This window comes from Parasteatoda tepidariorum, chromosome 7 (genome assembly GCF_982258835.1).
Source record: "Parasteatoda tepidariorum strain Cologne lab strain chromosome 7, Ptep-v5.0, whole genome shotgun sequence".
Lineage (NCBI taxonomy): Eukaryota > Metazoa > Arthropoda > Arachnida > Araneae > Theridiidae > Parasteatoda > Parasteatoda tepidariorum.
The window spans coordinates 92,406,930-92,434,904 of record NC_141761.1 but is presented as its reverse complement, the minus strand read 5'-3'; the positions used below and the strand labels follow the sequence as shown (position 1 = coordinate 92,434,904).

Below are 27,975 nucleotides of genomic sequence, written 5' to 3'. Positions count from 1 at the left end.
GGTAAGAAAGTAATATGCAAAATTTATTTTGCCTATTTCGAAATAATTATCAAGTTATAAATTATTTAAAGCTTCAGTATTTACTTTAAGATCTGTTCGTTCCGCAAACGAACTGCTACGCTGGCTTTAATTTATGACTTTTTTACCTTTATCAGAAAACGTTAAAATTTGTTTTTTAAAAAAACTAAAACATAAGAATAAATTCAATAAGTAGAAGAAAAATTCTATCATTTGAATTCCAAAAGCTTCTGCATAACACTCTATTTTACAAATATTTTTGAGATAACATTTTAACAGTAGACTTAGAACCATAACGAGAAATCGTTTGAAATTTATATTCAAATATGCATTTTTATTATTGCGGCTTTAATTACCTTAAAAGAAATTCTTCCAACTGCCATTCGTTATCGCAATTTTGGTGAATTTTCTGCTTTTTGGGGAATTTTTTAAATTTTTTTGGTGAGTTTTTTACATTGTTTTTGACCAAACTTATAATTTCAAAACTTACTATTTCATAACCTAAAGGTCTGACTGTATTAGACCGCTTGATTTGCGAGTGACATTTCTGGTACTTTCCTTGTAAGTAAATGTTAGTTTCATATTTTATATATCTATTTTCTTTTCATGTACAATTTGTATTAATTATTATTTACTGTACAAAAATAAGTAAAGAATTAATAAAGCCGTATTGAGAAACACTACGAAATCAAGCTCAGAACTGAAAAGCATATACCGGGACAATTAAAAAGCTTGATTTAAGAACCAGGTAAGTGAAATTTTTAGGAGAATTAATAATTGAGAGAAAATAACAAAAAGTGGTTGAATCAATGTATGTGTATGTTTAATGAAACAGAATTGTTTTTGTCTTCATTTAATTTTAAAATAACTAATCTACATCAATTTTTAGTACGCTTATATGATTTTTATATCAAATTAGGCAATGATAAATAAAATAAAGAAAATAATGAATACGTTTTTAATTAAATAGTTCGGATTCAACTTTTTTTCATTCTGAAAATGTCTCTCACCTTGTTCTGGCTCTTCCGCTAAGTTTTTCAATTAATATAGCTAAAACATTTTCAATTTTTTTTAAATTTAATATTATTTGTTGCCCTTTTCGGTGGCTTTACGTTAATGAAGCAAGTAATATTAGTTTCTTGTAGTTTATTCTATTAGAAAAAAAACAAAATGTATTTAGCATCATTTGGCATGATGCTATTGTTTGCGGTCAACTTAGTGATAGTTTACCACTATAAAGTAATTTTCACCAAAATTTACCACTATAAAGTAATTTTCTCCAATACATATTCCTTTCGAGGAGCTTTAAAACACTTATTTCCAAAGTATTGATATTAAAACCGCTTAGTCTTGGTGCTGTTTTAATAATCACCAAATATATCAATATAATATTTTATACCTATATTAGTATATTTGGTGCTTATTACATAACCCTTCAACATTTGAGTTTTGGGAAAAATACATTTGCCAGCGAACTAAACCGAATTTTTTTATTTAAAAAAAAATAATAATTAAAATTGAATTTTTATTAGAACTTGATAAAGATTTTTGAGAGCGACCATTTCTCTATGTGACCTTTAATTTATTATTAAAATATTTATAAATAGCGGTGGAACAAAGTTCCTTTAATTATAATTTATTAAAATATTAATACGCTATCTTTGAAAGCACTGAAAAAATATTTTCTGAACTTACTGGAAACCCGTTGTAGAATTCTTATCAAAACTGCACCAATCACCAATCAGTATTATCGTGAGCCGCGATGGCTCAGGGGATAGAGCGTTCGCCTTCCAATGAGGCGAATCGGGTTCGAATCCCAGTCGATACGAATTCCGCATCCGGCTTGCACCGACCACAGTGCTGACTTGAAATATCCTCAGTGGTAGAAGGATCATGGGTTAGAGTCCCCTTGCCGTCAGGCAAACCGTGGGAGGTTCTCGTGGTCTTCCTCTCCATGTAACGCAAATGCGGGTTAGCTCCATCAAAAAGTCCTCCACGAAGGCAAATTTCTGCCAATACTCGATCCAAGAGTTCCCTTGTCTTCTCTATCGGGTTCAAAATTACAAGGGTATGGAGTTGAACAATAGTAGTCGTAAATCCATAAAATTGGGTCGGCTGTTCAACGACGGTTATAAAATAAAATAAAATACATATCGTCAGTTGTACACAATAATTAAGCGTCATTCGTGAATGGCGATTTTCTACAGTTTCCCAAAACGAATTTCCCGTTAACTTCTTCATTAATTTTAGTTTTTTGTGCATAAGTTACTATTTTTTTAAAATTTCAATTAATACATATTGCCAACATATATGAATATATAAATATTTTTTTATTCTTTTACCGTTGCTTTTAAATATGTAATTAATTTCTTAGAAACGCATTTAAAAAAGTTAATAAAAAAAAGTGCGTGGTATCAGACAACTTTAAAAATATAAATGTGGTGACGCGTCTGACATAGCGAATTTAAAATAATTTGTAGTTAAATACGTGCAATAAACTATTTTTTTAATCAAATGAAGTAATAAGCTAACAATTATCACTGATGTTATCTTAAAAATTTGTGAAAAATTAAATCGTTGAATTTAAAACAATGTCTAACGCTTTACCAATCAGAATCCATTTTGTTTTCCGCTCATCCCGCTCGAACAGTTCGTCGTGGAATGTTCTAATATCGACAGTGACCTTCCTTTTTTGAAAGCATTTTTAATTATGATAAGATTTTAAAAAACAGAACATTTAATTTTGGTTTAAATTAACTTCTGCTTTTTCATGCTAACGTGTTTTTATGCTTACATGACATTTTTATGTAACATTTTCAAGCTTTTTTATGTAAATGTTTTAGAAGTAAAGAATGCATAATGGAAAAATGTATTTTATTTTACAAGAAAACTTCATTGTTAATTTCTATACACATAAGTAACCTGTGCAATCTACACACTTGCTGAATTTGATTGTACAATTCATGATATGATGGTAAAAACTCTAAAACACTACTTCTACATTTCAGGCCTTTGGTCCTGTTTAGTTCTTTGAACAAGAATCTTTTTAATACAATGTGCGCTAAAAACGATTTTGATTCATTTTACAAGTCATGACTCCATGGATCAATGATATAATGAATTACATACAGTTTTCAGGAGAAAGATATTTTATACTTCAGAAACGAATTTGATTTTCATGCACACTTATTTTTCTGAAGTGTAAAAACAAATATTACTTTCTTAAAAACACTATAAAATTCTCTTACTTATTTATTTTTAAAAAAATTTCAAAGGAAATAAAATTTAAAATTCTTACAACAAATAAAATAATACAAGCAAACATATAATAATTTTAAAATAAGAGATCTTTGAAAATACTAATATTTTATAAGACAGGGATGCCAGAGAAAATAAAATGTTTAAAAATTTTTTTTTGCGAATCACTTGTCAAATCAATAGAAAATTTTTATTGAGGTTAAATTTTTTCAGCATAAAATATGCATGGTTTTATAATTTGAGAGTTATGAAGTCAAAAGATACGCTCACAAAATTTCCCTTATCAACACCCAATAATGAGATGGTAACAGCATTATAGAACAAAGGAATAATGAGTATATCACATAAACTAATCTGACATCCCTGCTGTCAAATTAATATCAATTTTGGAATGTTACAAGAAGACATGTGGAATGGTCTTAATGTTCTGGAATGTGGTAATAAGTTCTTTCAGGAGGGTATTTCACGTCCTCACTGAGGTCCTGGATATGGGACGTAAACTGGGTGTAGTTCACTTGGATCCGCTCTCTGGAGTTGGGATGGATGAATTTGTTGATGATGAGCAGGGAAAATTCGAAGTTGCTGTTGCACGATTTCTACAACTCGGGGTGGACGATTTTGAAGGGGCATCATAGCTTGGCGGTTGGCTTGACGAGCGAGCAATAAATCTCTAAGAAGTTTAATTCTTTGAAGAGGATTTACTACTGGGGTCGGGACCTGCCTGACTAGTTGAGGTGGCAACATTGGTGGCCTTTGAGTGACTTCCACCTCATCACTTGGAACAAGAATAAGAACTTCTTGATCGTCATCCTGTTCTTCTTGATCTGGTCTCAAGAATATGACGCGTTCTTCTTCTGGAGCTTGAAAGAATTGACGCTGTTGAGGCATAGGTTGGACATGTTGAGGTTGAGGTACAAATTGAATGTGTTGTGGCCTGTGGTAGACTGGAATTTGCTGCTGTTGTTGAGCAATTGGCACGTGCATGTTAGGAACTGGCATTGGCATCATAAGAATGACTGGATGCATAGGCGGCATTGGGGGTCTAACAACTCGTTGCATCGAACGAATATTTGCAGCAGCTTGAAGGGGACGTCGAACAATTGGATTTATGAATTGTGGTTGCATTTGAGGATGGGGTTGAGGTGGTGCAGACATTCGGCTCATTTGAGCAGGGAAGGGTATTCTGCGGGTCATTTGAGGGGGTTGAGCGTGAACAGGTAGTCTACGGGGAATTTGTCGCATAGCAGGGCGCTGCATGTTAGGAAGAAGATGTGTTAGTACAGGTACGTGAAGAGCAGATTGAGGTAAAAGAATGTTTGGCATAAATTGTTGTGCAGGTTGGTGAAAGAGAGGAATGTGTTGTGAGGGTTGAGGTATATGAATTATTTGCTGTTGTTGCATTGCGTGGTGAAAAGGAACAATTTGGTTTTGGGTTTGGATTGGAATGAAGTTTTGTGCTGGATGCATAGGTGCAATGGGAACTAAGGGAGGTTGAGATCTAGGATGTTGAGATCGAATATTCTGCATAATTTGTTGAGCTATGGGTAGGAAGAAAGCAACTGGTGTAAGAGGTGGTAAAGGTAGTCGTGGTCTGTTTTGTTGTGAATGTCGTGATACAGGGAAAGGTAAAGGTAGAGGCAATCTTCTAAAGAAAGGAGGTCGTTCGGGGTTCATTTCTTTGGAGTCTGGTATCGGAACGATCATAAGAGATTCTTCATCTTCTTCCTCGCCACTTTCTTCGGGTTCACTTTGGTTTGCATTTTCTTCTTCTTCTTTATCATCTTTGCTGATATCATTTTCATTGTTGTCATCAACTATTGCTCTGCGAATAAGACTAGAAGCTGCTTGTACAAGGTCTGGAATTCCAAAAGGCCTAAAGCTATCGTCTCTCTTCAGGGGGAGCATTGGGAAACCGAACGGTCTCATGCGATCTTCTCTTCTCAAATTGATTTGTACTCCACCTAATGGCGACTGCTCTATTTTTGGTTCAAATTTTGGTCTTGGCTTACTGAAAAGTCCTTGGAAAACTTTAGGTTTCTCCTGTGGAATAGGTTTGGCTTTGGAAGCAGGTCCTTCAGGGGGTGGGAAACCTAGAATTTTTCTAAGTTCTTCGATTTTTGGCCTTTTGAAGAATGGTCTTTGTGGCATAGGTGGTTTTTGAGCTTCTTCCTCAGTGTCCAATTGAGCTTGAAGAATGACCATTGGCTCAGGCTGTTCTGTCTGGTCTTCCTGTTTTTCTTCAGGGGCAGGTGTAGAAGATTCTTCTTCTTTCTTTTCCTCAACCTCGACAGGTTCATCGTCCTCATCATCACTGTCAGCTTCAGCTAGAGTTTCGGCTAGCATTTTGACAGCTGCTTGTGCACTTTCTTCAGCTATTTGGTCATCATCCATTGGGAATGCCATCATGTAACTGGATTCCTGGAGAGTAGTTAAAAATATCGAAAGAATAGTGGATAGTTTTGCATGATTTACCAACATGAATAGTATAAATAAAGACTATCAATTTTACAATAAAATATAATTAAATATACAATGAAATTTTATGAACTTAAATGTGACATGTGTGAGTATTCTTTATTTACGATAAATAAGTTGAAAATTATGTTTTACTTTTTACAGAAAAAAATTATCGTATGCATTTCGAACATAATGGTGTATGAATTGACAATAATTGATTGATAAAAAGTAAAATAATACTGTTCCTTATAAATTTCAATCATCTTTGCAGTAATTTTTTTAAAATAAAATGATTTATTTCAATTTTATTAATTGAATAAAGACTTGATTTAGTATTTCTTTAGTGTAAATATCAAAAAAATCTTTTCCTTGATTTATGCTTGCTTTCTAAAAACAGAGAAGAAACTTACATCGAATCTCTGATAGTTCAATGTTCAGCCTTTTATACAATGGTCTTATGAGGGAAGGACAATAAATGTTAAAAATTCAACAAGGTTTTAACCTTACTTGTTATGGTTTCACGACACAAAGCACGATTTTTATAATTTATGAGTTTTGAAAAAGTGTCAGTTTTGAATATTTTGAACTGTAGGTATGTTTTTGAACAAAAGAAAATAATGTATATATATTTTTTCTGCTTAATGAGCGTTATTTACGTGGTGTGACCCGAATAAAGATTTTGCAATCGTAGCAAAATTTTAACTAGACCAAGAAACAATGAAGTCCATAAATTTAAAAAGATATTATCTGTCGGATGAATAAATTTATGACATGGAATTGCTAGAAAAATGAGTTTAAAACATATATGAAAAAATGTGTGAAATAATTTATTCGCAGCTCAATATCAAACGTTTAGATCAATTTTACTTCTAAAATGCCATTTGATATTATAGAAAAGAGCCGAACATGACGAAGCATTTTTTGGTTTAGAGAAATTCGTACGACCATGTAAATAGTTTTTTTCATTAAATAAGTTGCTCTCTTTTTATTCCACCTGCAAAATTAATCTTAAAGTCAATTATAATTTAAATAGCTATTAGCATTTTATCACAAAGTATTGTACACTGTTTCGGTTGTACTTGTTAACTTTGTATTTGCACTTTCACTGCATTGAATAAGTATGCAGGATGTTCTGAAAGATCACCCTTAATATTCGTTTTTAGAAACCTAGTTGAAAATGAAAACAGAAGTGTCTGCACATTGGAGGTCGTAAACTAATGTTTACCTGAGGAAAAAGCAAAAATGTTATGGGTTCTATGTTAAGAAATCTTTTAAGGCCAGTTCATTGTCCAAAGCAGTTTCATTGTCGAATGGAAATTAGTGTTTCTAATATTTGCACTGCTTTACCCGTAAATCAAAAAGATTTTGATGTGTGGTACCTTCTTTATGAGTAATGGTTCGTAAAATTTTAATACGTATTTGTTAAGCTTTATTATTAGTTTTCATAGCGAAATGTGTTTACTTTTAGTTTTTTTTGTCAAGGTTTCTAAAAATATATATTAAAGGCGGTCATTACGGAACACTTTGCATAGCTTTAAATATCAATCATTATCGAAAACCAATGACAAAATTCGAGAGTTTTCGTTTTGCTGTCGATGCAGAACAGATAAATAAATATATAAATACAATATATTAATAAATTAAAACAATGTAAAGTTGTTCATTTTGTTTTTACTACAACCAAAACAATTGTAATATTTTAATTATCAGATGAGTTGTCTCATCCTATTTAAAAAAATTATGAAAATGTCTATGTAAAGAAATACGTTTCATTTAGTGTATTATATAATTTATAAAAACCCTTCTCGTTATAAAATTATTTTTCGACTTTCTATACAGATATTTTAAAAAAAAAAAATTACATGTCTGTCACGAAAACAAAACATGTTATTCGTGCAAACTGAATAATAGGATGAATCTTAAGAGAAAGCCAAAACTTTATATTCAACTACTAACCGTGCAATTGTTCCTATATCATATGGGGTCATCCATGAAATGAACTCGCATTTTTCTCGCCTTGTTGACATTGAATCATCCTCTTAACACTAAGTCTTTATTAACCGTTTTGTTCATTGTTAAATTCAGTGAGGTGGAATCCTTTTCTTTATAATTTCCATTTTGTATTTCCCTATATAAGTAATTTGGGCGATACTTGATTTTTTTGCCAAGGTCATTTACCTTTGAACTACCTTCTCCCACTATTATAAGGAACAATTAAGGATTATCCTGTTATTTATCATGGTCAATTTTAAGTATGATTCATCCTAGCACTATAACTTGGATCATTTTTAGACCAATATTCGGGAATCATGGCAGAACAAGTGCTAAAATGGCCGCTATCGGCAAATGTTTTTTCAAGATAGGTCCCATGGAAAATTATTCGATTCATCTGATATTTTATAGCCATTACTCAGCCTTTATCGAGCTTACACAGATTTGACCGCTTCCATCTGTCATGTATCGATGTTTGAATCTAAGCTTTTATGAAACTTAAAATTAAGTTGTAAAAAATTCGATTTGCATGAAAATTAATGTATCAAATGACTTTGGTTACGTTAAGACTGTGAACGTAATTCAAGAGAAAGGTAAGTCAGTCAAATTATGAACACAAATTTTGTTGTATCACAGTTTTTGAGTTTATTTACGTCTAATTTGAAAGCAGAATATTTACAAAAGTTTAATGTGATCGAGACATTTATGGCTACGCAAAGATATGTTGATATTACATGAAGTATAAGCATTTAGCGCTTTGAAATACTATTTCGCACACAATTGGTATAAACTCTTACACATTTTTCGCAAAACGGGGAAGTAATATTCAAAAAAAGCATTAGGTTATCCTGATTGTATCAAAGTATTGATGTTAACAATAGAAACAGGTAAGAACTTAATAAATTGAATGGGTTATGTTTATCGAAAGATACGTTTATATCCATCCAAAGATATGTTATTTTTCTGGTGGAGGGCAGGATCTTCTCTTTTTGTGTCGGCCCAGGTAAAGGTTGATTAGATACATGCATTTCTGCACCATCAAGTCGAGTACGTTCACCAATAAAGCATATATACTTACCGAGTTGGTTTCTCCGCCTATGGCTTTCTCTTCTCCAGGGGAAGCAGTTGATAGTTTTCCTGTAAATCATCAAAATTAAACATTGAATTATCATAAATTACAATTACATTGAATTGCAATAAATTAGGATTATGTTTAATAATAATTAATTGGTAATTGATTATATTACGCGGTTATACATACATTAAATGAGTTAGTGGTAAAAGCACTGAGCTGTCATTATTGGAGGACTGGGGTTCGATCCCCGAAGGCGACGTGAAACCCACCCTGCTTCAGATCGATTGGGATCAGTTTGTCTAAGGATTAAAGGTGGCTGTGTGCAATGCTGACCACATTGCCCCTATCATACCGCTAGTCATAAATTTGGGGAACCTTATTGGGGATTACAATGGGCTGTTGAGGAAATGTTCTTACATACATTATATTATTTAAATTAAAATACCATGTTGTATCCTATTAAATAAGGGGTGGCATAACTTAAACTATCGTATGCATTCTGAAAAGATATATCTGCTATAAGCACAATTTATATTTTATTTTGAATTTTCTTTTTATCTTTTCATAAGAAGTTATTGACACGGTTACTACAGAATATCCAAACATGGGGCAAAGATGGCGAAGGAAACAAACCTTTCACTTATGATCTAAATCCGAATCACTAATAACTGGTTAATTCGTTTACTGTTCTCAGTTTGTACTGACCAAATGATATTTAATATTTACAATAGTAGATGGATCATCGGGTTTAGTCTTATTAACATCGACCAAATGACGAGTTTATTTCCTCCCCCCTCTTATTTAATGCAAATGCATTGAGGAAAGTTGCCTCAAGAAGTGAAATCATAATCGTTGATTCGGGATTGCCCTAGTCTTCCGAGTAAGATTAAAAATAACTATTAGATTGTCTCACACTCAGATCTGAGAAGTGAACTGAAGTATAGAAGTACTGAAGAATATGTCTCGTTAAAATTGAGCTAATCAAGAGTTTATTTCTAGATATTTACTCACATTTAATGGAAATGCAGGTTGATATAACTAAAAGTTGGATACATGAAAGAAAATGTAGTACTAATATTTGACTCAGGATTTTCATATCATCTGAGTTGGATTTAAAATCACAATTTGGTTGTAACCTGGAATCTGTTAGCTTTTACGATGATTAAGAGTGTGGTTGGTAATTTGAAACGTATTAATTTATAATTGAACAACAGCTTTATTTAATCCCGATATTCGCTCACTTCGTCAATTTCTTTATTTGGAAATAGTTGACAAGGCTTGGTTAGACTGAAACGTAGTGGAGCGAAACGTTTAGTCATAATTAAATATGCATAATTTAGATATTGTTAAATTAAAAAAAAAATTCTTGAAAGCTGATTAAATCTGAAACTAAATACACTGGTGTAAGAAGTTAAGAGAATTTGCAGACTTGGTCGGTTATCTCTAAAAGTACTAGACCAATTTTAAGAAAATTTGAAATGAACATACATTGATACAGTACAAAATAAATAACCATTCAACAATTGTAATAAACACGCCTGATCTTGCGTAGCACTCGTTGGAGTCGGAAGGTATGAAATTGCCACTGGACAATACAGAACAATTGCCACAGGAAATGATAAAGTGCCCTATTTCAAGTATGAAATGAAACTGCAAGGCCTGTATATCTGTAAGAGGGGACCATAACCCCTATTAACCCATTTTTATTGTTTATTCTGCAACCGCTGTTTCATATCTTCCGACTCCAACGAGTTTTACGCGTGATCATGCTTGTTTATTACAATTGTTGAATTGTTATTTATTTTGTATTGTATCAATGTATGTCCATTTCAAATTTCCTTAAAATTGGTCTAGCTAGTACTTTTAGAGATGACCGACCAAGTCTGCTAATTCTCTTAACTTCTTACATTTGAAAAATATTAAATGAGTATACAATAAAATCTAAAAATCTCTGCTCTAAAAGTACTTAATCAGTTAATAGTCCAAGTCTGGGAATTTCATCTTTGGTCAACAAAGCGACGGGGAAAAAAATTGAGAACTTTCCTTTAACTACTGAAGCAGAGCATCGAATTCCCCAATTTAGCATCAAACTTAAAGATTAGTGATCGAATACAAAAGAAAAGAAAATTAGACCATAAGTACCTCTGTTTAGATCCATACTGTAGATTTCCAGAACAAGGCTTTGCTCTGATTAACAATCACTGGCATGGGAAAACTTAGATAATAGCTTCGTTTTATTTATTGTTAGCGCGTTTTCATGACTACTTATTTAAATATAACTCACTGAAACAAATTCAAAAATGCTTGAACTTGACTAAAGTCGAAAATATCTTATTGTTTATGAAAAGTATTTGATTTAATTCGAGTTAATGAACTCCACATTATGCTTTCGTTTAGTTATTTCCCTCCGATTCTTCATAGACACGAAGTTAGTTGGAAAAAGCAAAATATTTTTGGGCACAATTATTTATAGATGGTGCTTTTTGAAGAAAAAAACAAACAAACTTAAGAAGAATTTAAATGCTATTGATTAAAATAAAACTCGTAAATTTATTTTTAAAAAAAAGTTATGTGTCATTTTATTCAATTTGCTTTAGGATACTGCAGTCATGTTTCTAGTTTTCTTTTTTTCATAGATGTATTAGTTAGCATATATAACTATCAAAAAGTTGTGAATCTAGTTAAATAGGAACCTTGTAAGATGTGATTGAAAAGTATACTTTAAATGTGTTAAATTTAAATTTTGTTTCGGGTTTTTAAATGTGTGTGAAACCAGCTCTTTTTTTTTTTTTAAATGTTAAAAAACGGACATAAAATTTGAATTAGCTTTATTAAATACAAAAAATAAGGAATTCACAGCACTAGTTCAACATTAGCAATGTCCTTTCCTGAATAATGGGGAAAATATGCATTTAAACCATAGATTTTAGATTCCGTCTTAAGACTTTTAATTTCCCCTATTTTGTAAGGCAAAAAATTTTCAACACCTATTTTTAGACAAAAAGATTTTTCCTAAAAATTTTTTTCGTCTATTAAGTTCTTCTGTTTTTAGATATGACGCACTTTTAACCCATTCCCTACCACGAAGGAGTAAATACAACATTTTGTAGTGGCAAACAACAGCCCTTATAAGGGTGAACTATTTGTGCTTAAATAAAATGCATATTTTCTACTATTAGTTTTAAAATATCACAATCGAATGATTTCCAATCGCATCGCTATGAAGATATTTAATACTATATTAAGGCAAACACTCATGTCCTTATTTGGAAAAATAAATGACAAGGATGAAATAATCAAGCTACCGAACAGCATCTTTTTGAAACAAAAAAAAAAAAAAAAGAAAAAAAAAGAAAAATGTGCCTAATCTGTTATTTGTCGGTATAAAAACATTTATAACGAATTCTTACTCCTAATGCGGTTATATTGAAAACTTTTTTTTACAGAAATTTCTAAGAAATTTTTTTTTTTAGGAATTGGTTTTAAAATAAATTTGGTACCTTGCGAATTCAATGATGAATTAAATATTATTTTAAAAATTAAATTGCATATTTAAACAATCATGCTAACCTACAATCAATTATTAGTATTTTATAGTACATTTAGCAATGAAATAAATATATTTCTAAATTAACTCAGATATCTTCCGTAAATTAAAATTTACAAATTAACTCCCCCCCCCTAGAAGTCCTTGCTTACTTTGAATAACTCTGTATCTCTTAATATTTCTTTGAGAATAAAATGAAAAAAAGCCGAGAAAAACACTGAATTTGTTACACGCCATGCTTTTTTTAAAATTACTTAAGACCTCAATTATTATTCAGTTTAATTAAATGTTAAATGTCATCGAATTATCGATAGTTCCTCTTCTAATACGAACTGAAATATTTTTCTCGAAGGATTTTGCTCGATATAAATAATTTATTCATAACTTCCCTTAGCTAATGTACACATCTGAAGTAAACACATGAAAATAATTTTAAATGTAACAAAAATATCACTTTGTTCGAAAATTTATTATCTTTTGTTGAAATGTTAAATGTTGTTATACGAATTTTTAAAATTTTAAGGATGGCCTGTTTTCTTTTCTTTCCGAAATCGGAAACTGTTTTTTATTCACTGCTGACTGTTTTTTTTAAAAATTATTTTTAATTAATTTTTTTTTTATAGAAATCTAGCAATTTCACACTGAAATTATACTCAAAGAATATCCATACTTTTCAGCATTAAAATGCATGTTCCAACAATTGAAATAAATTTTTTTCATTATGAATTTAAATTTCCGATAAGAAAGTTTTGGGCCTTTCCTTATTCCCCTCTACGTCCTTAATTCCCCTCTACTTCCTTGATCCCCTTCTTCTTTATTCCACTCTCTCCTTCTCCCTGATTATGTATGTACAGCAACTATCTACACATTATTACGTAATCACCTCCCATAATAGCTGTTTTAGAGTTATTGTAATTATTATAATCAATGTTAAAAATTTATCTTTCATTTGATATGGTAAGCAAAATCTTTTGATTAACAACTTTTAACACTGTAAAAAATTTCGGATCAAATAACGGTATAAAGTACACTTTGAATGCATTGTTCGCAAAATCCATTCTGCCGTAAAATCCATTACTACCGTAAAATATTATACCGTAATTTTTACAGTAATATTTTCTTAATTAGAGTGATTCAATGATTTTGCAATAATTATTTCTGTAAAAATTACGGTAAATCAGGCTTTTTGCTTCGTAACATGTCCCGGTAAAAATAGCTCTTACCGTAATTTGAACCGAAATTTTTTTACAGTGTATCCTTTCTTGATTCTCATCACGTATATATACAATAATTATATGCATGGTATTACGGAATCATATTCCATAATATATATTTTTAGTGTCATTCTTATTATTTTAATTAATGATAAAAATGTATCATTGATTTGATGCAAAACAATGACTTTTGCATCATTTTCATAATTTCATTCATTTTGACAAATGATGCCTCAACCTAGATGTTAAAATAAAAATAAAAATCAACCTTAAAAATAAAAATAATTACCCGCTAGGAGCAAACAGAACATCCAAGCTAGCTTCATGGTTCTTAAAGTTGAGCTTTCAGTTTCTCATGGAATATCTATAAAGGAGAAAATAAAATATAAAGATTAAAAAAAATAATTGTCGGAAACTGAAGTCTGAATATTTGTGCTGTTTATTGTACAGCATGTACATAATTTGCGCTGTTAATTTTTTGTCGTTACAATTAAAATTATTCAACTTCGTTACAATTAAAATTATTCAACTGTTTATTTTATTACTAAGTAAAATAAAAATCTTAAAATAAGTAATTTAAATGTAGGGATCTCATAAGATTGGCAATATTAGCGTGAAAATAAACTTTAAAAATTTTTTTTTAAAAAAGCCCTAAATAATATAAATACTATTTTGAAGTTCCTGATAATTTGCAATCCCAATAAAGTTCCTAATAATTTGCAATTTACATTTCATAAAAATCGTCGTTAAATGATTATCAATTTTACGAAAATAAGGCTATTTTAAATAAATAGACATGTTATGATTTTATAGACATATTATGATTTTGTAGACATACTATTCCACACTTTACTTTGATAGTTTCCATAGTTCATAGTTCCTTAGTTTTCACTGCAGGAATGTTAGCGCTGGGTTCAGAACATTATAACCATTAAGATATGAAAAAGCCATGCAAGTCCGGGTAGTCCCGTTTTTTATTTAAGGGTTCTGGAAGGGAATAGGTTTCAAAAATTTCTTTAACGTAACCGGACGTCATTCAAAAGGGAGAATTTAAACAATTCGATTAGTTTTAACGGTCGACGTAAATCCAGGAAATTTTCTGGATTTCCTTAATATTTATATTAAATTAAATATTTCTTATTATATTATATTATTATGCATTAAATTATATAAATTATAATATGTTAACATTTCTTATTATATTATTAAATATTTTTAGCAATTATTACCCATCAATTTCAGAAAATAATATTTAAATTGGAATATTAAATTTTTTTTTGCTCTTTCAGAAAAAAAAATTTCTACGTCTTAAAATTAGCAAGCGAAATCTGTTCTAAGCTGTGAATTAATATAAAAAGATACATATGAGACATTCTATATTACATACATATTATATACATGTAGTTTACAGTATGCACAAACTGCATAAATACTTTATATGCTTTACATTATGCACTTGAAAAAAGTTGTTTTTTAATTCTGTTTGAAAATTGCAGACTTTCAATCTGAATAGAAAAATAATGTTTAAAAATACCTGGCATTTTCAAATACAAAAGTAAAAATAAATGCTTAATTTTCAAATTATGTAATTTAAATAAATGATTACGAAATGAATATTTCATAATTAATTTTTAAAAATGTCAAAGGTTTTAAATTTAATAAGTAATATTTCTAAAATGATATTACTAAAATTCTTTTTTTCTTAAATCAAATGCATCATTTGATAGTAAGGATTCGAAAGCTTTGATGCATCATAAAGCTTATCAAGCATTAAAATAGCACATAAAACTTATAATAAAGTAGAAAATTAAACGAATAAGAAAAAGAATATTAAAGAAATAAAAAATATACATAGTTTTTTTTATTGCTTTATACATTATTAAATTCTAGCTCTAAAATCACCTTCCTTCCAATTTTATATTCTCAATTAAGAGTTATTATTGGTAATCTCTGGAATAACATAATATGAGTTTTATTCCATTAATAAATTGAAACTTCTTGAAAGTGTGCTCATAATGTGAAATTTCAATGTCGCTTAGGGTTATGAAAAATAATGAGATAGTGAATAAATTAGAATCGTACGTAAATTGGTATTAAAGACATAATGTTGAAAAACTTATGTATTTAAATTTTATTCTTTAAATTAGAAAATACATTATGATAAGAAGAAATATCGAGATATAAAGATTAAGAGGATATATCGTGATTTTGACATTTCGATATCGCTCAGCGTTAAATAAAAAATAATGTGATAGTGAACAAATAGAAATAGCACATAAAACGGCAATAAAGTCGTTAGGTTAAACAATTAATCTAATTACATTTTAATTATTAGATTTACAACTTTAAGTACTTCCTTCGTAAGACAAAGAAAAAAAGAAACCTTACGCGAAATAAAGGACAAAAATTGAAATCATCATTAATTTGACTCGGTTTAGTAGTTTTAATTCGTATTTTATTTGAATAACTGAAGAACGTTGAAAATTAAATAAACTGTTTGGTGCTGATCCACATCCAATGCTCTAGATAATTACGTCTCTTTCTGCACTGCTTATTTAAAACATTTTCTTTCCCTTTACTATTAGCGTCAAGAAATAGTCCAAGTTTTTATTGTTGAAGCAAATTTATTCATTACCAGAGCAGGAATCATGACGAACATTTTAATTAAGAGTTTCGATTTTTATTAAGATTTATTCTATTTAAAAGCATTCAATGTTACTGAAACTAAGAAATATTATTAAATGTCTCTGTTTTATTAATATCGATTATTTTATCTTTTAATTATTCGTTTCTAATTGATTGTTTGTTGCCTCTAAAAATAGACACGTAAAATAAAAAGGAATAAATAAAAAGGAATTATTTTATGAATAAATAATTTTTAGACACATCTTAATTTTTTAAAAATCTGAAATAAATTGAAAATGCAACACAAAAATACACTAAAAAGGAAAAAGAAGTTTAAATTTCGTCTACCGCTATTTTTTAGCGGAGGACATGCTGTGCAAATGTTATAGTCTTGTAGAATTATCGCGGTAATAGTAAATGATAATTTAACCAAATTTTTTCCTAATGTTGAATTTCCGTTTATAAAGTTTTATTTTAGATAAATAGCCGGTCAGGTTCTGAGCGGTTAGCGTGTCTGACTGCGGAGCCAGTGACTGCGGGCTCGAATCCCGCTCTGGGCATGGATGTTTCTTTCTCTTCTGTTCTGTTTCTGTGTTCTATGTCCTTTCTCCTTTGTGTGTGAATGTGACCCGCCCTATAAACGGGTTTGTGGTTGTGTGACGTGGGCGACGCTGCTCCACCGACGTGGCTTCGCCACAGGTGCCCACTGGGTAACGAGAAGAGGGTAGCAGTTCTGGTACTTTCTGAGAACAATAGACAAGAGTTCCAAGTGCCCGCCATTAAAAAAAAATTAGATAAATTATCATTAAATATAATTATTATTAAATATAATTATTATTAAATATAATTATTATTAAATATAATTTTCATTAAATATAATTTTCATTAAATATAAATTTCATTGAATATAATTATTTTAAATAAACTACCATTATTTTACATAAATTATTGTTATTATATAGTAATAATTTCTTATAAATAATTTTTTCATATAAATTGTTTGATATGAGGATGTGAAATTATTCAACACTTAATTTTTCATAATTATTTTGATATAATTTATTTCTAATTGCGATGCACTTCTATTTTGTTTTATGTTTTGAAATAAAAACAATTCAAAGTAAAAAAAAATATTTAAAATATTTAATTAAATATTAAATACTGTAATAAAGTGGGTCAAAGTTAAAATATAATATTGGTATCCTTTGAACCATAATATGATAAACATTTATTACATTCTTAATAAGGTGTTAAGTTGATCAAATGTACCATGCTTTCCTGCAATTTGAACTGTAAAATCGTGTGTTTAAGTTTAAAAAGTACGATAACATGGTTAAATTTAGCGCCATATTAAGGTTGTAGTATATTAAGGTTGTTAAGGCCCATTTGTAACAATTAGCTCAAATGATTATTATGCATTTTAAAAGCTTTTATAAATCTCAAATAAAAGTGCGATTTATAAATAATTTGGGATAACATTTATTTATCCATTTCAATGATAACGTTATATGAGGTTTTAGGGACGCAAACTGCACTTTTCTTTGGTATAAAAAGGTTTTATTATGATTTTTATTTAAAATGATTTTATAATTTTTTTTATTGTTTAACATTGAATCTGTTTTTAACGTTGGTTTTCGGGAAAGAATTAATGAAAAAATAGCATTTTCACTGAATTTTTTAAATATCCGAAAACAAAAATTTTAGTTTTAAATAATAATATACTATTATATTTTGTTTTAAATAATATACATAATAATAATAATATACGCCTTGTGTTAGCTTTAAAATTAACATTCTTTAACAATGTTCCGTAAGGATCCGTTATTTGTTGCTATTTAATTGGTGGTCATGGATGATCAGTTGTGGAATTGAAAAAATCAAAATATATGTTTCACAATAAAGTTAGAGAAAAGTTTTGCTAGTCAGCTTTTTGATTGATAATGCAACGCTTAAAAATTTAAAAACTTACACAATTTATTTTTCAACAAAACAATATTACCAATAAGTATCTTATGACAAATAGATAAACATCTCACATTTGAATTTTTTGTTGCTTATATTCATTTTTCTAATGCACGGCAGTGCTCATATTTCGAATGTCCCCCGCCTCACAAATCAGTCACAAATTAAATTTAGAATTTATTGAAATCCAGTAATATAGAATTAATTGATAAAAAAAACATTAATAAACAAGAAAGGCAGGAGTTCATTTATGTTATAAGCAAGTATTATAATCAATGCTGATATAAAGATCAAGTAGGTAATGGTAATTAATGACATATATATATAACAGATCTAACTGCAATTCAGTACTTTTGCATTTTCTCTACAGAACTTTTGCATTTCTTGTCTCGATACTGAGGAGTGATGGTGTCACCGAAATCCGCCTTTCGAATTTGTTTATTTGTACAAATCAAAATGGCTAGCTTTCAAACACATTTGCATAATTCGCATTTTGGTTCTTAAAAAATTTAAATTAAAATTTTTGCAACCAAACCAGATATCTTTTTAATTTATTGTATAAATCGGGGTTAAAACTAAAAAAAAAAACAATATAACTAATGTTGTTTTATCTATCGCTGGCACTTCCTCTTCCGCAATGGAATAATTAAATTTGATCTGTTTTAATCTTTTTCGCATTCAAACAGGCGCCAAAATTAGAAATTTCCTCAAAGTAATCTAAATCGGGTCTATCTGTGATCGTAAAAATTTCAAAATAGAAAACACCAGGAAAAATATCAGTTTGTGATTTGTCTTCCGCCTATGAAATGGGGACACAAAAAATTCGAATCGAGAAATGGAATGAATTTGTTGTTTTTTCAAATGTGTTCTTTTTCACCTCGCAAGTGAATTTGAGGTGAAAATGACTCATCAACAAATATCCTTAAGCATAGCCTGAATCGAAAATGTTTGTTTGTTAAAAGGTTTATTTTTATAAACGGGGTTGTTGTTTTTCTATAAGTTCGAAAGCTGTTATTATGTTTTTAATAATTTATTTATTTCCTTTTTTTTACCATCATTGTGATGAACTATTTGTGAAGTAAATGCTGGTTACTTTAAGAGAAGGAAATGCATAAAAACATCATTTAAGTGGAGATATTTTTTTATTTTACTTTACATATTTCAACGAATCTGGCATCATGTTTCAATGGTTTGCTAAGAGCTTCAAAATATTCACTTGAGAAAAAAAATCGTTTTCTAATCTACTTTTTTAAAGCTAGCGGTTAACACAACGATCGCTAACAAATCCTAAATCTTTTGCGTCATTTAAAATATTGCCATGATTTTGTCAACCACTCTTTATGCTAGTCCATAGAAACGGTTACGGATTTCAAACCCTTTCAGAGCGATGCTAGAACATTTAGATTAGCTAAATATGAAAAAACTCATGCACAGTGCGAAAATAAATAAAATGGAAAACCCTTACTAACTTTTGATCTAATGTTTGGATTTTCAATCTTAATGGTTCGAAAGGGGTGACCTTAAATATCCTAATCAGTTAGTGTAGACGATAACTTAAGTTACGAGATCAAAAACGTGCCTTCTCTGAATAAACATACCCTTTTTTCGACGGATTCGAATTTCTGACCCACAAAATATAGGAGCAACCGCAATATGAGAAATATGGTTCCAATAGTTTGATCAGAAGGGTGGTCGAAAGTTTGAAGTCGGTACTTTTTCTGTATTCCGCAATATCTCAAAGAATTTTTAAACGAATAAAAAAAGAAATCAGACAGTTATAAGATTTGTTTATTCAAGTGCAATTTCATGGATTTTTTTTAAATTAGTTATTTATTATAATTTCATTTAATAATAGGTTGAAAAATTTTGGAGCTGTAAAGACTTCAAACTTTTACTACATTTTAACGAGTGTCAATTTATATGTCTAACTGCAAAATTGGAACGAAATTGGTCGAATTGTACGTGAGAAATCGTATTTTAAATATATGACTTTTTCAAAATTCGAAAGTCGTTTTATTCTCCTAGAGTTTATGTATTTAAAGTTTGCAGCCAATATCATGTAATATTAAGGCAGTATAATGTAGCATTTGGATTATTAACTGTTTTTCAGTATTTAATTTTTTTTCTCGTAAGGATTACATTTATTACATTGTTTAAATCAAACATTTTGTTCACTTTTGTTCACATCAATTACTACTTGAAAAATTTTGTTCACTTTACATTGTTATTTATGATTTATATAGGTGCACAGAACTCCAAAATTAGTGAAACTTTTTGATAAAAAATATGCACTTTTTTTTAAAATTAAAGGGATATAATTCTTCATGTAATTTTAACTTATTTACATGATCACGGAAAGTGAAAATGGAATGGCACTTGGAAACAACATAAGAATCTGAACAGTTTTTGATGGCAATCGTGATATTTGAGCGCTATTTTGCTATTTTACTTTAACATATTAATTTTAGAGTAAGGTTTTCAGTTTTTTACAAAAGCTCGTACTAGATTTTAAGCCAAATGAAATGCAACATATTTTGAGAAAAAAAAAATCTATTTATTCATTAATCACCTGAACGTTTTACATTTTTTAATTCTTTTTTCAAAAAAAAAAAGGAGATTTCATGTTTTTTTTTGTCAAAGTCAGCTATAAAAAGGGTTTATGATGATTTTTTTTTTAAAAAAAAGGGAAAAAAAATGGCTTTAAAGGTTTATGTGGAAAACATGACACATGGTGATCAAGATCGGTAAATTTGTGTGACAATGCTGAAATTTCACTCTTAATGCTTGAACTTTATAAAGTGTGTGTATAAGAACGTGCGGGGGCAGAGAAGATCAATTGGCTTTTAGTTATTTTAAAATTCACATATTATATCCACATTGTAAAAAATTCCAGATCAAATTACTGTAAAATCCATTTTTTAGCGGAACAAGTTACGGAACAAAAAAATCTTAGATACCGTAATTTTTACAGCAATAATTATCATAAAATCACTGAATAACTCTAATTAAATAAATATTATCGTAAAAATTACGGTAAAGTGGGTTTTGTTTTATGAATGATTCATCTAAAGTGACGGTTCATTATTCCGTAATTTGATCCGAATGAATTTGAATTTTTTACAGTGCATAATCTTTGTTTTCTAATTTTAACGTATATATTACTGAAAATATATATGCATAATTTTTCTTCACTTAAACATTGAGATAACTCTTATGCATTATCCTTTAATGAAAGCATTTTTTGAGAAACTTGCTGCTCGATTCTAAGATATTGCTGTAATTTAAACACAGTGCAACAATGTAGGAAAGTATAATTGATATTCTGAATAATTCACGATACACTTAAACTTTTATACGCTGGCATATTTACATATGCAGTCAATGAATCCATTTATAGACAATGATAATCTGATTTGTTTAAAAAGAAAATAAAAAATCATGAGTGAATAATTTAGATCAAGAAGATAAAAAAAAAAATCTCTTTTATTTTCTTTAAAGAATCATCAGATGAGGGAAAGTATAAATAGGGGCATTGACGTTAAACGGACGAATGAATAGAACTTTAGTTGTCGTATTTTTCCCTGTCGAAAATAGGATCGAGGGAAAAAAGTTTCTACTTGTTCTAATTTAGGATATAACTGTAACCATCATAGCGTAACTGACATTGTTATTATTATTATTTCTGTGCGATGTTACGATTGACTGCTCTCGAAAAAGAAAACTTTAAACGTATTAAAAGTAACTTCGCAAATGGTTTCTCTATTTTTCTGACTATTCTTTAGATTAGGAGAGTTTAAATAAATGCGACCTACATATGGCTATAATTTAATGAACTCAATTTAAATATTTAAATACTATAATCTTTAAATTATACGAGACTGCATCCTTTTATAGTTTATAGCTTAAATTTACTTTTTCGACTTAGATTAGATAACTGCTTCTTACAAGATCTTGTTACTGTAACTATTTCTTTATCAAACTTATTTAATAATTTTGAAAACTACATTACACATCCATATATGTATATTAATATTTAAACGTGATAATTTTTTTTCAGATGTAAATAAATTATGCTTCCTTTTTACACGACTTCGAATTCTGAATTTTTAAAATATATTGCATATTTTATAACCGTCGTTTAACAGCCGTATAAATTTGGTACAAATTATTTTTACGCATTAATTTCTTTTAAATATTTTCAATGGCGTCACGTATCAAGCCCTGGTTCGGTATTGTAGAGTTTTATTTTCACAGTCAAACTCAACAATAGTTTTCGCAATTTAAAGAAGAAAATGTTATATTTATTTTTCCATCTTAATGACTTCATATATTTGTACAGTTTGTACATAAAACAGCTCGAGGATGTTTAGAACTCTATAATGTTTACTGAGAAAAAAAATAAGGTTAAAACTACTAGAATATGCTGAAATTTACCGTGTTTCTGACTCTATTTGAACACTAAAAAGCTCGATAAATTATACCAGAACACACTGGTAATGAGTTTGATAAAATTAACAATAAAATATAATTTCATAACATGTGATAAAATTAGGTGTTTCTGACTCTATTTGAACACTAAAAAGCTCGATAAATTATACCAGAACACACTGGTAATGAGTTTGATAAAATTAACAATAAAATATAATTTCATAACATGTGATAAAATTAGGTGAATGTGGGGGAATTTGGTAATTTTATTATGATACTTTAGAGCATGGTATAAAAACTATTTATTCGGTTAAATTTACTTTTCAATTATGAATATTTTACTAAATGTGTGACAATATAGACTACAATTTTGAAAAACAAGCAAAATTTCCGATATGAATCAGAAAAACAATAGTTTAAATACCGTATAGTTTGACTTTAATAAACAAAATTACGTTTTTTTTTTAATTTAAAAAAAATGCCATTACTATACAGTACGGTAATTTTACCAGAAGATTTTTTCTCTGTGCGTGACATGCTGGACAGAATCTGAAAACTCTTCACTAAATGTATTGTACTCAGCAAAATATGCAGTTATATATATAAAATATGCGATTTCTTTGAAAAAATAGTACAAAAAGTCCCAGTTAGAGAAAATTTAGCACTAAAGGCATAACATACAATTACTTAAACATCAAAATATCCTGTATACTGAGTCAGTCACAGTTGTACAGATTATATTATAAAATTCTGTTTCTTATGAATTGTTGAAAAGATGTTACTTATTGTTGTTTCAGTTGACAAAATATATTTCTCTTTCACCCGTAATATGCTTGCAGAGCTAAATTTCACCATCAAGCAACTTTTGTTATCAAATTTTTTTAAATCTGAAAATGTTGAACTCGTTTATTCCATTTCCCCCCCATTTCGATCTGTACATTTTATGGGGCTCTAAACACCTCACATTATTTTGGGTGCAGCGCGAATTGAGCAATTATTTTAGCAAATATAAATGCAAAAAATAAAAAAAAAATTATTTTTTGGAATCTCACATATTTTATAGATTTTTTTTACGCATAGTTTATCCTATTACGTCCCTAAATGCTAGAAATTTTTCGAATGAATCAAAACACTATTTAGCAGAAGTTTACTTAAATATTTTTTTCACTTAATTTATTATATTATTTTTTTACTTAAATATTATTTGATTTCAGGGTTTGAAAAATTGAGAATTGACCGTGGAGATATTTAAGTTTTATTTTATCGCGTCCTATAGAATTTAAATATCAAAAAGGTTTAAATTGTATAACTATTAACAAAATGTTAAGTTTTAAATGAATATTATGTTCTTAATATTTTAAATTAAGTGACGAAAATGGGCATTTAATTAATAGTAATGAGTTTCGCTAAGTTTCTAAAAGTTTATTTTGTATAAAAAAAATTTTAAACAAAAATTATGTTTTTAGAGTTATTTTAATTTAATTCTAGCACAATGCTGTTTTATGTCCTAAAATCCTATATTAAAGTTAAAAGCATTTGGTTGTTTTAGTATCATATTAAATCCATTGATTTTATTTCGAGATTCAAATCATGATGAAAAAAGAATTCGAACATTTAAATTATTTAAAAAAAATTTTATTCTTAAAATGCAAGAAGAATACTTCTCAGCCTAACATATAACGCGGTGATGTGGTGAAATTATGTGGTGAAATTTTTTATTCAAATGTTATTCAGGAATGTCATACGACACAAAAATTTACATCGGGGCATTTTTTTCCTAATAAACAGACTGTCAAAGAGGAAATCATGATTTAAAAATTCATTTACGTGTAGTTGCATCTCTTTTATTTAAACTTATTGAACAAGAAAAAATAAGTCTCGTCTCTTATAATGCTCTGCTTAAAATGCATTTTAAATAAGCAAGCTTATATTCAAAGGAAAAATAAATTTTTATTGGTATTTTTTATTTTAAATTTTTAGTTCCCTATGTCTGGTAAATGAACCATAAGGTATCTTGAAAAAGATCTTTTTTTCTCAACCTAATATAATGCATAGTCAAAATTTATTGCCCCTTTAAACCCTTTCTAATAGAATAATAATGGAATGCTTTGTGTGTTCAGAAAATAGATTTCTCTTATTTTTATTTTTTCTAACTAATGTATTAAGTATTGGCTGTAGTATATTATCAAATATTTAGACATTCGTAAATGAAACTATAAGTATTATAAAGCGAGAATTAAATATTCATGGCATTAATCCAAATTAAGAAATGAATGTAAAATTTAGCCTCATGTTAAGTAGTTGTATAAATTACTTGAAATTTTACAGACTAATAATATTATTATTAACTGATAGTTTTAAGCACACTTTTAAGCTACTGATGAATTTTTTTGGTTTAACATTGAAAATAATATATGCTGATAATGGTGTTTTTTTCTCTTTTATCGAAATTTAATAATTATGCATTTAAAATGAGCTACTTTTACAAGACGAATGTTAATTAATGATGTTTTATTATTGTTGCAATAAATTAATGGAAGTTCTAGTTATAAATTTCCATGTGCTTTACTATTTAAGTACGGCTTTTTGAAAATATAAAACTATATTTCAAATTAAGTTAAGATACTTAAACATTTGTCCCAAAGCAAGGCCAGTGAATTCGAGACATTATTAAATTTAAACTTATCAAACGTTATTAAACTTTAAAATTTTACCAATTGTTTTTTCCCCCTGTAATTTACGGAAGTTATATTAATAAACTTCCATGTACTCCAGTATTTAAGCTTAACTTTGAAAACAAAACTATATTTTAAGGCTAGTGAATTCGAGGCGTTATTAAATTTAAACTTATCAAACGTTTTTTAAATTTTACCAATTTCCTATTTTTCCACTTTCTCATATTTTTTATATTTACCACTTTTTTGCAAAATCGAGATGGAATATTCCAACATAACATTCGACAATCGTCAGGATTGCAAACGTTAAAACTCACACCTCTTTTTTTTGCTTTACGAGATTTGTGAAATGAAGATCTTAATATAACAGTTTAACAACTACCCATATTTAAAACTGTAATTTTACCACTTTTTATTTTTATTTTTCCACAAAAAAGTATTAATACTTCTTTTAAAATACGCTAATTTGGTTGAAATAAAAAAAAAAGAAAAAAAAAATTAAAAAAAACCATGAAAATACATATGCTTTTAGTTCTTTGCCTATGAATCGAATATTTTGTTTAAAATAACATTGATTTTAGTCAAATTATCTATATCAAAATATCATGTTACATTCATATCAATATAGTCAGGTGAGAAATCAACGAATTTCACTTTTTATTGCTATTTCACTAAGCTTTTTTTTCTTCCCTTTTTGATAAAGTTTGCGAACTACAAATGCAAACATTAAAGAACTTCCTCAAAAACGGGTTGCGAGTTCCTTCGCTTAGCTCCATTACGAAACAGGGAAGTACCGTTATTGGATGAAAAAGAAAACGAAACCAAACTGAAAACCGGTCAGAGCGCATGTTGATGCAGGAAGAAATTGAAGGAGACTTCTAAATTTTCGCAAAGCTTGAAAAATGTTCCCTCAATTTTTGAACTAATTTTTCTTGGAAATAGTGCTTTTTTAATAAAATAAATTTTATAGTAAATCCCGCAGCTTAATATTATATAATCCATGTTAAAAAGCATTATTGTTTTTTTGTTAGATTATTAACTTTTCATCTGAAAAATGCCATTTGCTAATGGTCTGAAGCAATTTAGATTAAGATAAATATTTTAAAATTCAAATTTTGTAATTTATGTAGTCATTTAACCGTTTTAGACAGTTTCATTACAAAAGGAAAAAATCATGATTATCATAACATCATTGATAATACATGATACAAATAATATTTTTTACGTTATTTAAGCATGAAATATCTCCTTTTGCGAATTTTAAACTAAAAAACAACTTATTAAGGAGTATGTTTTTTTCCCTTTCAAACCTTGCTTGAATTGTTTCAGATTAAATTTCATAATGTACTTAATGAGATAACTTATAATGCATTAATATCAATATATTTTGATAGATATCAGAATACGATTATTTCTTTTACTAAAAGATTTTTCTATGAAGTGTGAATGAACTTTATTCATTAAAGCATTTTTTTTCTAAGGCAGATTGACTTTAAAACATAACACACAACAAGAAAAATAAAAAACTTAAATTTGGAAAAAATTAAGTGTTTTGGATAGCTTTAAAATAACATCAGACTAATTTATAAAATAAATATCTTTTAACTTTTATTAGATAGTTGGAAATCAATATTTTCTTCTATTTTATATTTTGTTACATAAAGCATGCATTTTTAAAGAAATTTAGTTAAAGAGTAACTTCAATATATCTGCCGTAATTACGAATTAGATGAAAATGTATGCAATTTGTGTAAAAAATACAAAATAAATAAACATGCTTATAAGTAAATAAATAAATTTTTTGAAGTTTTATTATTTTATGAAAATTTTTTTTTCTTATGATGACTGAACCATGAATTATGTTGTTAAATAAAATTTAACATAGCCTAATTTAAATTCTAGTATTCAAATTTCTAATTTGAATCTGTATATTAAATCCAATTAAAAAAAGGGCATTTCAATGTTCTTCAAAAGAAATATGAAGATCATTATTTTTTAAAATTACAAAGTTAAAAATTGATGGAATAGATTTTGTAAATCACGATATAGCAAGTTGATAAGTTATATTAGTTGGTTTTAAAAACAGTAAGAGTACTACAACAATTCAAATATTTCACTGATTTTTAAAAAATAAAATATTGAAGCACAGAAGTAAAGTCCAACAGAGTTTTCTCTATAACTTTCAGTTTCACTTTTTGGAAACCACCAGTGTTTTTGTGGGGAAAAGAAAAAAACTTTCGCATACTAACCTATAATAATTCCTTCTGGGCCGGCCTCTGGCTCAGCCTTGTGTTCAAAGATTCGAATTAATAGGAGCAAAAAAGATCCCAAAAGATGGTAGGATTCCAAAATAACAGTAAGTCCAAGGAGATCGAGAAATTCACAGTTCCAAACCAAACTACACAAGAACAGAACTGAAGCGCTAAACTAAAACTATCCCTGCTTTATATCGAAAGGGGGGAATGAAATCATACTGTGGAACCCCTTCCCGCCAACCAAAAATAGGCTTACCTGCTGACGTCATAGGAATAGCAACAGGTCGTTCACTTGAGAGCAGACGATAGTTGTGGAGAATAGGATGGTGGGAGTTGAAAGAGGAAAGGTGTGCGAAGTTAGATCTCACTAGCCTACTTCGAACTGGTCCTCATATTTTGTGTTTGAATGTTGGTTGGCCCCAAGCGCAAACGATTTCTTCTATGTACAGATCGTCCAAGCGAATCTTTC

The 27,975-nt window shown here is 28.8% G+C and overlaps 1 protein-coding gene across 2 annotated transcripts; it reads right to left on the bottom strand.

The window, feature by feature from the left end:
* Positions 1-2,875: 2,875 nt before the first annotated feature.
* LOC107442023 (uncharacterized) lies at positions 2,876-27,975 on the bottom strand. 2 transcript variants are annotated; one of them, XM_016055464.4, is made up of 4 exons: positions 27,763-27,975; positions 13,851-13,925; positions 8,804-8,862; positions 2,876-5,694 (listed from the first exon to the last, which is right to left on the bottom strand). In XM_016055464.4, the coding sequence occupies exons 2-4, from the start codon at positions 13,885-13,887 to the stop codon at positions 3,748-3,750; spliced, it is 2,043 nt and encodes a 680-aa protein (XP_015910950.3). In that variant the 5' UTR covers positions 13,888-13,925; positions 27,763-27,975; the 3' UTR covers positions 2,876-3,747. The 2 variants fall into 2 exon arrangements, with proteins under 2 accessions (XP_015910950.3, XP_015910949.3); XM_016055463.5 differs by lacking the exon at positions 27,763-27,975 and adding an exon at positions 27,501-27,680.

Bases quoted from the DNA above. Each gene is read 5' to 3' on its own strand.
- LOC107442023 (XM_016055464.4), bottom strand. From the start codon at position 13,887: ATGAAGCTAGCTTGGATGTTCTGTTTGCTCCTAGCGG. The intron at 8,863-13,850 runs GTAATTATTTTT...GATGATTTACAG, and splicing joins GTTCTGTTTGCTCCTAGCGG to GAAAACTATCAACTGCTTCC. The intron at 5,695-8,803 runs GTAAGTATATAT...ACTACTCTCCAG, and splicing joins TAGGCGGAGAAACCAACTCG to GAATCCAGTTACATGATGGC.